Below are 17,500 nucleotides of genomic sequence, written 5' to 3'. Positions count from 1 at the left end.
CCATCAATGGCATGGGTGTAGTTGTCTTCGTAATAGGTGGTGCCTGAGGACCCTGCTTTTTCATATCCTGACCTTCTGTTGAAGCCTCTGAATTATTTGTTGGCATCGTATTTGGTGGAGGTGCACTGACTTTGCCCGGTCTGTTTGTGGTCACACTATGAGAGAGTCTGTCTGCTGGAGTTACGGCATTTGTAAAATTTTCCTGAGAGGTCAGCCCAGTTTTCCCTGTAGTTTGAGTTTTCGAAGCAATTGGAGTGTGTCCTTTATGGCTGTTTCTTTCAACTCCAGCTGAAGGTGAATTTCGAGTTGTGAGGGGGAATTCTGTCCCACTGATGGACAATCCAGGTTGATATTCTGTCACTGTAACCTTGACTCCTCCCTGCATTTCCCCATGATCTGCAGTAGTGGCCTGATGTCCTGCCATTGGCCTGGGTGTGGCTGTCCTCAAAAGGTGCGCTGGAGGAGAGCTCTGGTTTTTCATATCCTGATCTTCAGTTGAAACTTTTGACTTATTTGTTGGCAGCCCACTTGGTGTATGATCACTGAATTTGCTTAGTCTGTTTGTGGCATCACTGTGAGAAGGTCTGTCTGCTGGAGTTACGGCATTTGTAAAATTTTCCTGAGAGGTCAGCCCAGTTTTCCCTGTAGTTTGAGTTTTCGAAGCAATTGGAGTGTGTCCTTTATGGCTGTTTCTTTCAACTCCAGCTGAAGGTGAATTTCGAGTTGTGAGGGGGAATTCTGTCCCACTGATGGACAATCCAGGTTGATATTCTGTCACTGTAACCTTGACTCCTCCCTGCATTTCCCCATGATCTGCAGTAGTGGCCTGATGCCCTGCTATTGGCCTGAGTGTGGCTGTCCTCAAAAGGTGCGCTGGAGGAGAGCTCTGGTTTTTCATATCCTGATCTTCAGTTGAAACTTTTGACTTATTTGCTGGTGGCCCACTTAGTGGAGGTGCACTGATTTTGCCCAGTCTGTTTGTGGCATCACTGTGAGAAGGTCTCTCCATGGGGGTAATGACGATTGGATCATTCTCCTGAGAGGTTACCACAGTTTTACTTGTAGCTTCAGGTTTCGGAGCAGTTGGAGCGTGTCCTTTATGGCTGATCATCTCAGTCCCAGCTGGAGATACATTTTGTCTTGAGACAGGGCTTTCAGTCCCACTGATGGATGATCCAGGTGTACGTTGTCCCACTGTGGGCTGGTACTTTCCCGGTATTTTCCCATGTTCAGGATCTGTCGTAGTGGCCTTATGTCCCATCAATGGCATGGGTGTAGTTGTCTTCGTAATAGGTGGTGCCTGAGGACCCTGCTTTTTCATATCCTGACCTTCTGTTGAAGCCTCTGAATTATTTGTTGGCATCATATTTGGTGGAGGTGCACTGACTTTGCCCGGTCTGTTTGTGGTCACACTATGAGAGAGTCTGTCTGCTGGAGTTACGGCATTTGTAAAATTTTCCTGAGAGGTCAGCCCAGTTTTCCCTGTAGTTTGAGGTTTCGAAGCAATTGGAGTGTGTCCTTTATGGCTGTTTCTGTCAACTCCAGCTGAAGGTGAATTTCGAGTTGTGAGGGGGAATTCTGTCCCACTGATGGACAATCCAGGTTGATATTCTGCCACTGTAACCTTGACTCCTCCCTGCATTTCCCCATGATCTGCAGTAGTGGCCTGATGTCCTGCCATTGGCCTGGGTGTGGCTGTCCTCAAAAGGTGCGCTGGAGGAGAGCTCTGGTTTTTCATATCCTGATCTTCAGTTGAAACTTTTGACTTATTTGTTGGCAGCCCACTTGGTGTATGATCACTGAATTTGCTTAGTCTGTTTGTGGCATCACTGTGAGAAGGTCTGTCTGCTGGAGTTACGGCATTTGTAAAATTTTCCTGAGAGGTCAGCCCAGTTTTCCCTGTAGTTTGAGTTTTCGAAGCAATTGGAGTGTGTCCTTTATGGCTGTTTCTGTCAACTCCAGCTGAAGGTGAATTTCGAGTTGTGAGGGGGAATTCTGTCCCACTGATGGACAATCCAGGTTGATATTCTGCCACTGTAACCTTGACTCCTCCCTGCATTTCCCCATGATCTGCAGTAGTGGCCTGATGTCCTGCCATTGGCCTGGGTGTGGCTGTCCTCAAAAGGTGCGCTGGAGGAGAGCTCTGGTTTTTCATATCCTGATCTTCAGTTGAAACTTTTGACTTATTTGTTGGCAGCCCACTTGGTGTATGATCACTGAATTTGCTTAGTCTGTTTGTGGCATCACTGTGAGCAGGTCTGTCTGCTGGAGTTACGGCATTTGTAAAATTTTCCTGAGAGGTCAGCCCAGTTTTCCCTGTAGTTTGAGTTTTCGAAGCAATTGGAGTGTGTCCTTTATGGCTGTTTCTGTCAACTCCAGCTGAAGGTGAATTTCGAGTTGTGAGGGGGAATTCTGTCCCACTGATGGACAATCCAGGTTGATATTCTGTCACTGTAACCTTGACTCCTCCCTGCATTTCCCCATGATCTGCAGTAGTGGCCTGATGTCCTGCCATTGGCCTGGGTGTGGCTGTCCTCAAAAGGTGCGCTGGAGGAGAGCTCTGGTTTTTCATATCCTGATCTTCAGTTGAAACTTTTGACTTATTTGTTGGCAGCCCACTTGGTGTATGATCACTGAATTTGCTTAGTCTGTTTGTGGCATCACTGTGAGAAGGTCTGTCTGCTGGAGTTACGGCATTTGTAAAATTTTCCTGAGAGGTCAGCCCAGTTTTCCCTGTAGTTTGAGTTTTCGAAGCAATTGGAGTGTGTCCTTTATGGCTGTTTCTTTCAACTCCAGCTGAAGGTGAATTTCGAGTTGTGAGGGGGAATTCTGTCCCACTGATGGACAATCCAGGTTGATATTCTGCCACTGTAACCTTGACTCCTCCCTGCATTTCCCCATGATCTGCAGTAGTGGCCTGATGTCCTGCCATTGGCCTGGGTGTGGCTGTCCTCAAAAGGTGCGCTGGAGGAGAGCTCTGGTTTTTCATATCCTGATCTTCAGTTGAAACTTTTGACTTATTTGTTGGCATCATACTTGGTGTATGATCACTGAATTTGCTTAGTCTGTTTGTGGCATCACTGTGAGAAGGTCTGTCTGCTGGAGTTACGGCATTTGTAAAATTTTCCTGAGAGGTCAGCCCAGTTTTCCCTGTAGTTTGAGTTTTCGAAGCAATTGGAGTGTGTCCTTTATGGCTGTTTCTGTCAACTCCAGCTGAAGGTGAATTTCGAGTTGTGAGGGGGAATTCTGTCCCACTGATGGACAATCCAGGTTGATATTCTGTCACTGTAACCTTGACTCCTCCCTGCATTTCCCCATGATCTGCAGTAGTGGCCTGATGTCCTGCCATTGGCCTGGGTGTGGCTGTCCTCAAAAGGTGCGCTGGAGGAGAGCTCTGGTTTTTCATATCCTGATCTTCAGTTGAAACTTTTGACTTATTTGTTGGCATCATGCTTGGTGTATGATCACTGAATTTGCTTAGTCTGTTTGTGGCATCACTGTGAGAAGGTCTGTCTGCTGGAGTTACGGCATTTGTAAAATTTTCCTGAGAGGTCAGCCCAGTTTTCCCTGTAGTTTGAGTTTTCGAAGCAATTGGAGTGTGTCCTTTATGGCTGTTTCTGTCAACTCCAGCTGAAGGTGAATTTCGAGTTGTGAGGGGGAATTCTGTCCCACTGATGGACAATCCAGGTTGATATTCTGTCACTGTAACCTTGACTCCTCCCTGCATTTTCCCATGATCTGCAGTAGTGGTCTTATGTCCTGCTATTGGCCGTTGTCCCACTGTGGGCTGGTACTTTCCCTGTATTTTCCCATGTTCAGGATCTGTCGTAGTGGCCTTATGTCCCATCAATGGCATGGGTGTAGTTGTCTTCGTAATAGGTGGTGCCTGAGGACCCTGCTTTTTCATATCCTGACCTTCTGTTGAAGCCTCTGAATTATTTGTTGGCATCGTATTTGGTGGAGGTGCACTGACTTTGCCCGGTCTGTTTGTGGTCACACTATGAGAGAGTCCGTCTGCAGAGGTAATGGCATATGGATCATTCTCCTGAGAGGTTACCACAGCTTTCCCTGTAGTTCCAGGTTTTGGAGTGATTGCAGTGTGTCCTTCACGGCTGATTGTCTCAACCCCAGCTGGAGATACATTTTGTCTTGAGACAGGGCTTTCAGTCCCTCTGATGGATGATCCAGGTGTATGTTGTACCACTATGGGCCGGTCTTTCGTCTGTATTTTCCCATATGCAGGATGTGCAGTAGTGACCTGATATCCTGACATTGGCCTGAGTGTGGCTGTTGTCACAAGGAGTGGTGGATGAGAGCTCTGCTTTTTTATATCTTGTCCTTCAGTTGAAGCCTCTGACTTATTTGTTGGCAGCCCACTTGGTGTATGATCACTGAATTTGCTTAGTCTGTTTGTGGTCACGCTGTGAGAAGGTCTGTCTGCTGAAGTTAGGGCATTTGGATCAGTTTCCTGATTTGTCATCACATTTTTACCTGTAGTTTGGGGTTTGACAGTGCTAGGAGCTTGTCCTTCAGGGCCGATCGTCTCAACCCCAGCTGGGGTTATATTTTGAGTTTTGAGAGGACTTTCAGTCCCACTGATGGACGATCCAGGTTTATATTCTGTCACTGTAACCTTGACTCCTCCCTGCATTTTCCCATGATCTGCAGTAGCAGCCTGATGTTCTGCCATTGGCCTGAGTGTGGCTGTGCTCTGCTTTTTCATAGCTTGATCATCTTGATCTTGTGGCTGTTTGCTTTGAGGTTTTTCCAGTCTTTGTTTCACTGTATTTTGGGAAAATGGCTCTATGGAAGGTACAGCATTAGTCTGAGCATATGGAGGAGTTTGAGAAGTCATAGTAGGGTGATGAGTATCACTGATAGTGGTCTGGTCCCCTGGATTTGTCCTGAGAGTTGTTGCCCTCTCATTAGTTTGTGGGTGAGGGCTTTGGTTTGTCGCGTCTCGATATTCAGTTGATGGTTGTGGTGCTTCAGTTTGAGGCTCTGTCTTGTTGGTTGAAATGACCATTTTGTCTGTTCTCATGTGAGGACCCTTCTCAAATGCGGAGTTCACAATCTGCCACAAGCTGTAAAATGAAACTGCCTTTTCAAACATGGTTCCTGCTGAACCAAGGATTCCTTCCGATAAGCTGTCACTAGTTGCAGATCTTTTGGCCAGATGTGTTCTTGTGGTCAGTGCTGGAGATGTAACCAACAGAAGCATGTATAAAGGGTACAGGGCCATATTGGTGGATTTTTTTTTTATCTGATCTTCTTTGGTATCTAGGTAGAAGACAGAAAGATGAAATGTTTTCATTGTCTAGCAAAGATTTACTAGTGTTGCTGACATTCCAGCATTTTCACGTGCTGGTTTTATCAGACAGCACTCAAAATTGGACATATTTGCATGTAATGTGCAGAGGGCCTAAGAGTCATTCTGACTGACTTTTTGTTTATTTGTTTGTTTGTTTTAGGAGTTTATGGATCACTGCTCCAAGCACGATTGTTATTCTGAAATGAAATATACAGTGTTTCTGAACCATCTATACCATTTATTTATTGTCTTGTGAATACTCTTATGTAAGAAAATCTCATTAAAATAATCAGGTAATTCAGCTTCAAATGATTTCATAATATTTAATAACTGAGATTATTAAATTCTAAATCCAACGTGAACTACTGTCCATCAATGCTCCCTTAAGGAACTTGACAATACTTATGTAGAAATATGAACAGACTCTTCCTCACAATGAACTTTTTTTTTTCTTAAAAGAAAAATTGTAACACAGTTAATTCATTAAAAATCTGTATCCATTAATGTAAATGTAATATTATGATAATTACTTTCCTTTGGGATTATTTTTGAAATAAGTGAAATTATTCCATATTTTTGAACACTGTCTTGGTTCCATTTTATCAAAGCTCCAGTTAAATAAGCTGAGACAACACATTTATCATCTCAGAAGCTGAGCTCCCTTACATGGAACCTTAATGATCTCTTGACACAGACGCAACTGTTACCATTCTAAATGTATCTTAAATGTAGTTAAATGCATAAAGCATTTAAGCTCAAAAGCTGTGTTCACTAAGGTAGCTTGTAAAGTAGGGTGAAGTGAGTATGTCTTACCACAGTGCAGGCATGACTCTTAACTGGGGGACTTTCTCATGTCAGTGCTGGATCAGGAGTGGAGTGTCCAAAAGAGATTAATCAGCCATCATTTGAAGAGTAATCTACACAACTCTGAGTGACCACTGCTCTTAACCTCCTGTGTATGAAAAAGATTTTAACTCTAACAGGGCATTTACTGTCTGTCCGGGCTGTATTACCCACCCAGTGAAGAGTGAGAAACTTAAGGGTGTGGTTCAGTGTGATTCACACTTAGCACTTACTTGTAGATGACTTGTCTGCATTCGCCAGTAAAATGGTTTACCACTTAACTTCTTTCTTCGAGGATGGAAAAGACAGCTTTCTTCAGAGTCATCTTTATGTGAAAGAGGTTCAGGGCTCAGGGCTCATCCACAGTGGTGTCTAAGAAAGCCACACTATGGCCAGGATTCCACCACACTTTACACTGATAAAGGTCACTGCAGGCTGTTAAATGGTATCACTGAACACCTGCTTCTTGAAGGTGTTTTCCCCAGCCAGTGTGTTTTATAATTCCTAGTGTATTCTGGCTCACAAAGGCCATAGCTGTTACCTTCTTTATTTATTTATCTGAAGCTCTCTCTAGAGTGACTTACATTTAGTACTGTATATGTCTGAGGTCACAGGCCTGTGGAGAAAGCTTGGGGTCAAGTGCTTTGCTAAGGGAGTGCATCAGCAGTGAGTCTTTATGTCTGAGGTATCAAATCCACAATCCATGAGCACCCCAAAGAGCACATGGTATTTCATTCCAACTGGCCCTGCAGTTCTGTTTACAATTCAAGTCGCGTTTAACCATAATTGTAAACGTGATGCCAGACATCATGTCAGTATTTTAATGGTAAGCTCCTTAGTGTCAGCTGGGTATTTTGTGAATTTTTGTAAGGAAGTGGCATTTTAAAACACTATTCATATTGTGGACGGATAAATGTTTAAATTTTACTTTGTACATAGAATCATTGAATTTCCATTATCTAAATATGTTAGACCACCTGTTGGCACCACTCAATTTCCAGAACTTTGCTGGTTCAAAACCCGACACTGTTACAATTGCCAGCTGTGGGTCCTAGAAAGTGCAGCTCTAACTGTTCTCTGGGGCGGGGACCTTCTCAGCTAATCTTGCTTCTCAGATGAACTTCCATCTTGCTGCTCATATGAAGGCCAGTAGTCACATTGTAGCATGGTACAGAAAGTGAAACGCCCTCTTGTCCAAGCGTGCTATAGCACTCAGTGTTACTTTGAGGACACATTGTGTGAAAACAGCCAGTGGCTGTCTTCTCATGCGCCATATGTATTCCCTCATCCCATGCAACATTTGTAACAGTTATCTCCTATTTTGTAACCACTGGTAGGTCATTTGTATCCATCGTTATTTTTTTAGGGGGGGCGGGGGTTGGGGTGGAGGGGGGTTGGTAACTATTTGTAATCTGTACCTATTCATCATCATTTGTTAACTTTTTCAAAACAAGGAGTAGGTGTTCATCCAGGAAAGGTAGTGCAAAATGTCACATAAAAAATTGTACAGAAATTGAAGTTGCTGTTTGGAGACTAGTAATAAGGTTTCTTTTTTGTTGTTGTTGTTGTTCACAAAAATCCATTTAATAAAGAACATCCAAAGTCCTGAATGATTCAAACAGAAATAAATTGACAAAATTCATTTTATTATTTTATTTAGTTTTGCTCTAGAAAGAAAGACCCAGCAACAGAGTGTGAAGAAATGAAGAAAAATTGCATTACAAGTTAAATATTACTTGTCAAACCATCTTATTAAAGTATAACTAAAGCTTTCCAAATATATTTACAATATGACAACAAGTAAAGCAAACAAACAAAAAAAAAATAAAACTAAAAAGGTATTGTCTTCATATATGTTAAATATATCACATGTATTGTATAACTTCAATTTATAATACAACTTGGGGAATTTCTTATCTTGTTCTCAGTTACAACGTTGCTCAAACGCTCCTTAATGCCAACATGCACCCACCAGTGAACCTACACAGGAACCGTTTTTAAATCTTACGTCATTCATCGAGCAGGCTGAATGGTCATACAGAAAAGTAGCAGTAAAAACTCTAGTGCACGAAATTTCAAACGTTTCTCTCCACAGCAATCTCTCCAAACAAAAAAAAAAATGAATTGATTAAAAAAACCTTCTACTCATTTGAAAAGGCGTCTTGGTTGCCTACACGTGCGAGGGCTGACAAAACCAAAAGAGAGCGTGACTTTTGTGGGTGTGGCTTAAGCAGAGGCTGAACTGCAACTTTTGATCGTGGGCGAGGTCAAACCTCCTCGTAAACTCTGTCCGCGGAGGCTTCGGCAGCAGCGCCCTCTTCAGCCGGCTTAGGAGCACTGCCGTTTCCTGGTGAGCAGCTGGACGTGGTTTCCGGAGCAGATCCTCCTTTCTCCGAGTCACCTGGCTCAGCAGCACAGGCCTGAACCTCTGTGCTAGCCTCAGCTGTCTCCTCCTCTGGCTTCTCCTCCACCTCCTTCCCCTGCTTGTCCTCCTCTGGTTCTGTCGTGTCCGTCATCATGACGCAGGTCTCAGTGGGATCTCCATGGTTATCTTTGTGCCTCTGGGTGGGCGTTGCTTTGGCACGGTCGACGTTGCTAGATTGACGGCTCAGATTGCACACCTGACACGACAGTATCATAGTAGTGACCAACAAAGCAAAGCAGGCCAGCACCAGGGCCGCAATCACCAGGAGTAGTGTCACCTGTTTATCGTCCTTTAGGGAAAATAGACAGTCTTTTCCATGATGAGGGTTTGGACTTTCCTTATTGTATTCTCTCTTCGCACTGGTTGAATCGCAAGTGCACTGAGTACTGTGGTTTGGCATTGTTTCCTGAGTTGTTGTTCCTGGAGTTGTATATGTAGTTTTTGAAGTGGTGTTTGTTGTCTCTGTATCTGTCTTATTAGTGGCTTGTGATGTATTGATGACGTCTTGTTGGTTTTCCTGGCTCTGGCCTGCTTGCATAAGCAAGGCAAAGCAAAGGAGACAGAAAGAGTAGGCACCCTTCATGATCCTGCGTGATGGAGAAAAGATGATAAGACTGACTTTTCATCAGGTTACTGTGCATACATTCATTAGAGGCATCAGGTTACTGTGCATACATTCGTTAGAGGCATTTGCGTAACTTAACAATGGCAGCTTACTTTTTAAAATTTTTTTAATTGAGTTCTGCTTTTTCACTCGGCCCTAATTCCTGCTCGGTTAAAAAAAAAATTCAGATGAAACAGTTTTTTGGTTTTTCTTTTTTTTTTTCTTTTTTTTAAAGCAATATCCAATATCATGCTTTAGATCAACAGAATTGGCTCCACCTGCAATCATGTTTAGTACTGTAAGCCAAAAAGGTTAACAGTGGTTCATGGACAGGATTTCAGAAAGGCAGATGATCGCAAAAAAAACCTTTCTTTCCTCAGACCTTCAAAATTCTGTTTGACTTTTTTCATCAGGTTGGCAGCATTACATCATTAGCTTTGACTGAAATGCTATTAAAAAAAAAAAAGAAAAGAAAAGACAGAAAGAAAAGAAAAACTCTTGTTCCTAAATGTTTCGGAGATATTCTTAGGTCAACCATTACTGCTAGTTTTGAGTGATAGTCTCCATTCATGTTTTTTGTATCTGTCAGTCCCAGATTACCCTGATCTGTTAGGTCTTTATAGAAATGATAATTCAAAACTAAACAAAAAACAAAAGCACCTATCTTCCTCCTCAACAATGTCCTACAGAATGCTATGTCATTAAGGCCTAATCAGTGTCTCACCCCGAATCACAGCTCGGGGGGGAAAAGAAAAAAAGACCACAAACTGGCAATGCATTTAACTGTACAAGTGAATTACACTTCACAAAACGTGAGTATAACTGTGGACTAAGCATATTATTTCTTCAGTCAAAAATAAGTCAAATTCCATGGAATGTTTATACTGGATAATAGTATGCTATTATACTTATCATTTGTTAAAAGTCAGATAAGAGTGTACTTGCCTTTGTGGAGCTTTTGACGTGACGTTTGTCTGGTCTTCACCGAGTTTGAGTGTGTCCCTGTGGGATTCTCTGCGCGAGAGTGAAGGTTGATTCTCCTGAGCCGTCCACTTGTATGTATGAAGAGACTGAAGCAACACACATGCACACCACAGACAGGTTTCCTGTGTGTCGCCCCCCTCCTCCCCCCCCCCCCCCCACCTTGCTTTTCACTTCTGCAGTGGGGTTTTTTATTGGTGATATTTTTAAACCTGTGTTTCATGCTTATGTGGTTATCATGACTTTATACCAACCAATGTCTCTGACGAGAGGCTGTTATAAGAAATGAATTGGTATTGAAAATGTATTAAAAAGTTTATCCATGAGTACTGTATATTTCAACATTTAATCCATAAATTGGAAAGGGGTAGAAATGAATGAGAGGCAGTTTTGTGGTGACATTTTTGCCATTATGGGCTCAGTCTGGGGAGAATACAAAAATGTCAAATGTGGTGATGTCACAAATATGTTTCTTAAAACATAACGGGAAAAAAAAATAAAATAAAATCCCCAAATGACTAAACGTGAGGAGCTTGTGTTTTTGAGTGATCTGATCTTACTCACCTTCGTCTAAACACACATGGGCAGGTTTGAAGAAAATGAGCCTCTCACAACTGTTCCTCTTTCTGCTCAAATCGTTTAACAGGGTGTCTTAAAACATCCCACCGTGTTCTCCATCACGTCTCCTCTACTCGTGTTAACGCCCTACGTGTGCTCTCCTGTGCAGGTTTAAAACCGGCCAGATCAACGGAGACCTGCTCATCTACCACGTGCTCCTCACTCTCAAGCCTTACTACGCCAAACCTTACGAGATAGTCGTGGACCTGACCCACGCCGGCCCCAGCAACCGCTTCAAGACGGACTTCCTGTCCAAGTGGTTCGTCGTCTTTCCCGGGTTCGCCTACGAGAACGTGGCCGCCATTTACATTTATAACTGTAACACCTGGGTCAGGGAGTACACCAAGTACCACGAGAGGCTCCTGACGGGCCTGAAAGGGAGCAAGAAGCTGCTCTTTATCGATTCTCCTGCCAAGCTGGCGGAGTACGTGGAGCCGGACCAGCAGAAACTCCCAGCTGCCACCCTGGCCTTGGAGGAGGACCTCAAAGTGTTCCACAATGCCTTAAAACTCGCCCATAAGGACACCAAGGTGTCCATCAAGGTTCGTACAAGTCAAGGGTTGTTGAGATAAGATAAGCGATGTGAAGATATTGCAGGGTCTATCTTGGAATACAGTGCTGTCTTTGATTTGTGATGAGTGTTTGATTTGTGATCATTGAGCTGTGTTTTGATCCTTGTGCTGTCTTGGATTCTTTCGCTTAATTATTTGGCTTTAATCGTTGGGCTGATCCCCCCCCCCCATCAGGTGGGTTCCACGGCAGTGCAGGTGACCTCAGCAGAACGCACCCGTGTCCTGGGCCAGTCCGTCTTCCTGAACGACATCTACTACGCCTCAGAGATCGAGGAGATCTGCCTGGTGGACGAGAACCAGTTCACGCTGACCATCGCCAACCAGGGCACGCCACTCACCTTCATGCACCAAGAATGCGAGGCCATCGTTCACTCCATCATCCACATCCGCACGCGCTGGGAGCTCTCCCAGCCCGACTCCATCCCTCAGCACACCAAGATCCGACCCAAAGACGTGCCGGGCACCCTGCTCAACATCGCCTTGCTCAACCTGGGCAGCTCAGACCCGAGTCTGAGGTAACAGAAGCTACCAGAACCATAGAGAACCAGACCCTTTTGTGTCAGTTCAGTTAGAGATGCTCTCTGGCAAAATAATAACAAAATAAAATCACTGTCAGTGACAATCTATGTCACATTATCCTGTAATACCTTCTTAAAGAGTAAAATGATTTCATTTGTTCTCTCAGAGGTGAGTCAAATGCAAGTTGAAAAAGTGAAGTTCGAATTTCCATGCAGACCATGTGGAATCAAATCAGGCCATTGTGTACATCTTTAGAATAATCTTTGACTGGTGGCTCCAAACCTGGGTCGAGTACTTCAATACTTCGAATATATGTAAAGGATTTGAATGATTGGGCTCTGTCCCATTGCTTTTGCTTAGCTCCTCCAGCTTGTGTCCTTCTTAACTAAAGTTACCGATATTCGAACCGGACTGAGTGTGTTAAAGCAACACCAGTTAAATGTCACATGGATGCCTCTCAGTGCCCTCATCCGAAACATCCAATTTATTCTAAGAGAACAAGGTCACAAGGATTGGGGGCGCTGAAGAGTGTTGGAGCAAAGCCCAGTCAGTCCAATAATTGGCATATTTACTTGACCCAGGTCTGGGTGGTACTTGTTGTAGGACAGTTTCATCTTTATTTTTTTTTCGCTTGGTGCCCTGGACAGGTCTGCGGCTTATAACCTCCTATGTGCCTTAACCTGCACTTTTAACCTGAAGATTGAGGGCCAGCTCCTGGAGACCTCAGGCCTCTGCATCCCGGCCAACAACACCCTCTTCATCGTCTCCATCAGCAAGACTCTGGCAGCCAACGAGCCACACCTCACCCTGGAGTTCCTGGAGGAGTGCATCTCCGGCTTCAGCAAGTCCAGTCAGTACCTCTGCCCGTAACACGCACTGTTACCGCCCTCATGCCAATCAGCACACACACACAAACGCACACACAGTTTTCCACTCGCACCCACTGGCCGGTGCACTGTCTGAACAAGGGCATTCTTACATTGTTGCGTCAACAGGAATTTCAGATCTGGGCCCATATATACTCATCTCAATGAAATCGTGGTGATCTGGGTTCAGCTCCCCATTCGTCTTTACATGTCTGTCTGTCTGTATTTTTAAAGGCAAAAAACTGATCCCAGGTCAGGAGTCTGTGATCACATGTTCTTCTCTGATGTTGTGGTCCTTCCTGCAGGTATAGAACTGAAGCATCTGTGTCTGGAGTACATGACGCCCTGGCTGCTCAACCTGGTACGCTTCTGCAAACACAACGACGATGCCAAACGCCAGCGCGTCACCGCCATCCTCGACAAGCTCATCACCATGACGATCAACGAGAAACAGATGTACCCCTCCATCCAAGCCAAAATCTGGGGCAGCCTCGGGCAGGTAAGGGAAATGGGTTGGGGGAGGGGAGTGTGTGTGTGTGTGTGTGTGTGTGTGTGTGCGCGCGCGTGTGTGTGTGTGTGTGTGTGCGCGCGCGTGTGTGTGTGTGTGTGTGTGCGCGTGTGTGTGTGCGCGTGTGCGCGTGTGTGTGTGTGTGTGTGTGCGTGTGCGTGTGCGTGTGTGTGTGTGTGTGTGTGTCTCGGCTTTGTTTTTAACTGCACTCCACACGAAAACATTTCAGCATGACTTGGTGTCCGTCTAACATCACACACACAGAGACCTGCTGAGCATCCACAGGGTTAAATGTTTTCAGTTTCGCTCCCGAGGTGTTTTTATTTGAAGTTGCTAACGTCCAATAATTAAATATCACAAAGAACTGGCACGTTTTGGCCTTTGTTTAATTGTTGTCCACTCAGTTTGAAACTCGTATATATCTGTGTCTTTTGGTGTGGGAAACGACTTATAGCTGCAAGAAAGTCAGAAATGCTATCATCATGACAGGAAAGAGCTGTTTTTAAAATTAGCAGCGAGAGAATCGCATGTTGGTTTGGTGGCTAGTCAAGTATTCTAGATTGAGGGTTGATTACTAAGCTCTCTGTCCTTAATGAACAAAAGATGTACTCAACTCTTGTACTCACCGTGATATGTAGCGTTAGCGCATCATCATAGATCATTAAACACCTTAACTAAACAAATCGATTCACTGTTCAGTCCAGTTTGTTTTGCATCTTTTAGGGTCACGTCAGCAGTACATGCTGGCCGAAGGTTTTTAGATGTTTCTGTGAACAGACTCATATCGTTGGGTGACGTGTGGAGGGTTTCAGTGGAGTTTTTGAGGCTTAGATTTGCTCTTACTCTCTCTCTCCCTCCCTCCCTCCCTCCCTCTCCCTCCCTCCCTCCCTCCCTCTCCCTCTCTCTCTCTTGCTCTCTGTCTCTCTCTCTCTCTCCCTCTCTCCCTCTCTCCCTCTCTCCCTCTCTCTGGTTTTCTCTGTCTCTCTCTCTCTCTGGTTCTCTCCGTCTCTCTCTCTCTTTCTGGTTCTCTCTGTTTCTGTCCCCCCCACCTCTTCAGATTACAGATTTACTGGACGTGGTGTTGGACAGTTTCATTAAAACCAGCGCCACTGGAGGACTGGGCTCCATAAAGGCGGAGGTCATGGCCGACACTGCTGTGGCCCTCGCCTCAGGCAACGTCAAACTGGTGTCCAGCAAGGTGAACATACACAAGCACACATGCACACACACATACACACACACACACGCACACACACACACACTCTCTCTCTCTCTGTCTCTCTCAGAGTTTTTTTCCTGCTGTCTGTCATCAGGTCTGCATGTGATCCTTGCCTCAGTACCTACAATTTTTTGTTTGTGGTAATACAGTGTTCCTTTTATGTTTGAAAGTGGTTTTATAATGATGAACAATGTCAGCAGCATTGGCTAACACACGCACGCACGCGCACACACACACACACACTCACACACACACTCACATATGTACGCACATACTCACACTAGACTTAGGAGAAGGGTCTATTACACGCTCACTGATCAGGTGTGAAAAGTAGCAGATATGGGAGGGGGGGGTTAGTCCTATATAATTACACATTGACTTTTTAACATGCTGAGCAGAGCTGTCGGGGAGAGGAAGTCATTACTGCTGTGCACAGGGTTAAACTGTGGGTTTCAGAGCAGGTCGCTGCTGTCACACTAAGAAGTGAAACCAGGTGTGAGGTTACAGGCAGGCAGTTATGTGGTCATGTGGTAGAGCTAAAGATGCATCTGGAACAGTGACAATGTCATTGTCTATAATAAGGCCAAGTGACAGAAGCCTGCAGTCAACCTGATTCTTGCTGCGGGGGGGGCGGGGGGGGGGGGGGGGGGGGGGGGGGGGGGGGGGGTTAAATAAAGTTTAAAAAAGAAAAAACTGAAATGAAAGTCTTCAGATGAAGGACAAGATGGGCTTCTGATTGGCTCACATGGTTAAGGTACCAACACACAGTACAGAGGAACACTGTCAGTATGCATAGCGCTGCCCAGAGGGAGAGGATGTGTGTGTGTGTGTGTGTGTGTGTGTGTGTGTGTGTGTGTGTTAGCCGGAGTGGATGGGTTGGCCGGGGTCGTGCTCTCTCTCTGACTAATCACTCTCTGGCTGCACAGAGACAGATTAGTTGTGAGTGAGTAGACCGGTCCTCCACTTACATTACGTTGCTTTATGATATTTGTGTGACCTGAGGTGTGGAGAAATGTCAGGTTTTGCTGTACATGTGTTTGAGGAAGCAAGCACTGACCTCGGGGGCAGATGGCACGCAAGGGTGATGCCAGGCTGAGATCACGAGAAATCTAATAACCTACGTTTTGGAGAGAGAGAGAGAGTGGGAAACTGGTTGTTAGAAGCAGTTGCATTCACACCAAGTGGTGGTCATGGTCAAGTCCATACTCTGAACTTCTCTCCCTCCCTCTCTCTCTCTCTCTCTCTCTCTCTTTGCTCTTCACTCTCTCTCTCTCTCTCTCTCTTTCTCTCTCTCTCCCTCTCTCTCTCTCTCTCTCTCTCTTTGCTCTTCACTCTCTCTCTCTCTCTCTCTCTCTCTCTCTCTCTTTCTCTCTCTTTCTCTCTCTCTCTCTCTCTCTCTCTTTCTCTCTGTTGAGAGGTATATCTGTCCACAGGAACGCACCTCAGTGCCAAGTCATTTTCAGTCTGTGATCAGTGTTCAGGAGTGTTCAGTGCTCAGGAGTGTTCAGTGCTCAGGAGTGTTCAGTGCTCAGGAGTGCTGGCTTCACAGATCTGCTGATTCAGTGTAATCTTTTGGCCACGCTGCTCAAATTCACGAGACAACCTCCAGTTTAGGACCATGCATTTGTTGGGCATCGACGTTTTAATGTTAAAAGCAGTAAACAGGCACAGAGGTGGTTTTCAGTAGTAGTCTTCTTTATTGGAGTTCAATGATGATGCAGCCGAAACAGGAGCAGAGAGGAGAGAAGAGGAGAGAGGACTCTCCTGCACACTGTGCACACGGTGTTACCCAGACTGAGTCATGATGTCACTGACTAAAGAAAACAATTTCTCCTGCAAAGACATACCCATGCTCCACAAGGCCTTTGACCTTGTCTGCTACAGATAACAAATACCCTTAACCCATATCTGAGAGAAAATGAGTGATTTCTGGTCTTTGCTATGTGTGAGGGTAAAGAATTTGTGAGGACAAAGGCATGTAATTACGCATGTGTCTATTCTTTTGACCTTAATACCACAGAGAACGTTCTGCTAGGCCCCAACACACTAAAATGACTGCATTGTTAAAAATGTGGTTAAACATGCAGTCCTCAGATGACCCCTGACACTGAGCCGGTATCTGTTTGAACTTGTAAGTTCAGTTAGCAGCACACCACATCAACCCACCATTCCCCTTAATCACGAGGAGAAAACGACTCGACTCCAGTAAAGGCACAGAGCAATGCGAGGCCTAAACATCACAGTGGATGCATTTGCGTAAGCATTTTCAGACCAATGTCAAAGATCGCAGTGGTTTTGTATAGGGGAGGAAAACAGTGGTACTTTGCTAATGGTTTAATTGAGTCTCAGGCCCTTTGTAGCCACACATACACACACACACACACACACACACACTGACAGAGTAACAGTGAGAGTGTGTGTGTGTGTGTGTCAGAGTGACAGTGCGAACATAGTAACATTGCTGTCTGGCGTTGATCCAGGTGATCATCCGCATGTGTAAGATCATCGATAAGACCTGCCTGTCGCCCACACCCACGCTGGAGCAGCACCTGATGTGGGATGACATCGCCATCCTGGCCCGTTACATGCTCATGCTGTCCTTCAACAACTCCCTGGACGTGGCCGCGCACCTGCCTTACCTGTTCCACGTCGTCACCCTGCTGGTGGCCACGGGACCCCTGTCTCTCCGCGCCTCCACCCACGGGCTGGTCATCAACATCATCCACTCCCTTTGCACCTGCTCCCAGCTCAACTTCAGCGGTAAGACCACGTCATTAAGGGGTCTCCCTCTCTCTCTCTCATTTCAGTTTGTGGTCTCAGTGGGTCAGACTGGTCTTTTGGTTATGATGAGTTAAGGGACGAGATCAGTCAGTCTGTCGTAGGCAGAGAAGGGCCTGATAGACACTGACAGGTGTAAAAATCTGAGTTTTAAACACGTTAATCTGATAGACACTGACAGGTGTAAAAATCTGAGTTTTAAACACGTTAATCTGATAGCCACTGACAGGTGTAAAAATCTGAGTTTTAAGCATGT

The 17,500-nt window shown here is 45.1% G+C and overlaps 1 protein-coding gene across 1 annotated transcript in view; it reads left to right on the top strand.

Moving 5' to 3' along the window:
- The window catches only part of nf1b (neurofibromin 1b), a 73,122-nt gene that overhangs the window by 40,817 nt on the left and 14,805 nt on the right, over window positions 1-17,500 (top strand). Inside the window, exons 36-41 of the mRNA XM_030792369.1 lie at window positions 10,892-11,324; window positions 11,529-11,869; window positions 12,521-12,723; window positions 13,045-13,238; window positions 14,305-14,445; window positions 16,947-17,226. Coding sequence (XP_030648229.1) covers window positions 10,892-11,324; window positions 11,529-11,869; window positions 12,521-12,723; window positions 13,045-13,238; window positions 14,305-14,445; window positions 16,947-17,226 — 1,592 coding nt within the window. The remainder of the gene's footprint in view (window positions 1-10,891; window positions 11,325-11,528; window positions 11,870-12,520; window positions 12,724-13,044; window positions 13,239-14,304; window positions 14,446-16,946; window positions 17,227-17,500) is intronic.

The sequence above is a fragment of the Chanos chanos genome, chromosome 15 (assembly GCF_902362185.1).
Source record: "Chanos chanos chromosome 15, fChaCha1.1, whole genome shotgun sequence".
NCBI lineage: Eukaryota > Metazoa > Chordata > Actinopteri > Gonorynchiformes > Chanidae > Chanos > Chanos chanos.
Note: the sequence above shows the minus strand (reverse complement) of the source record. Positions and strands in the feature narration are given on the sequence as shown.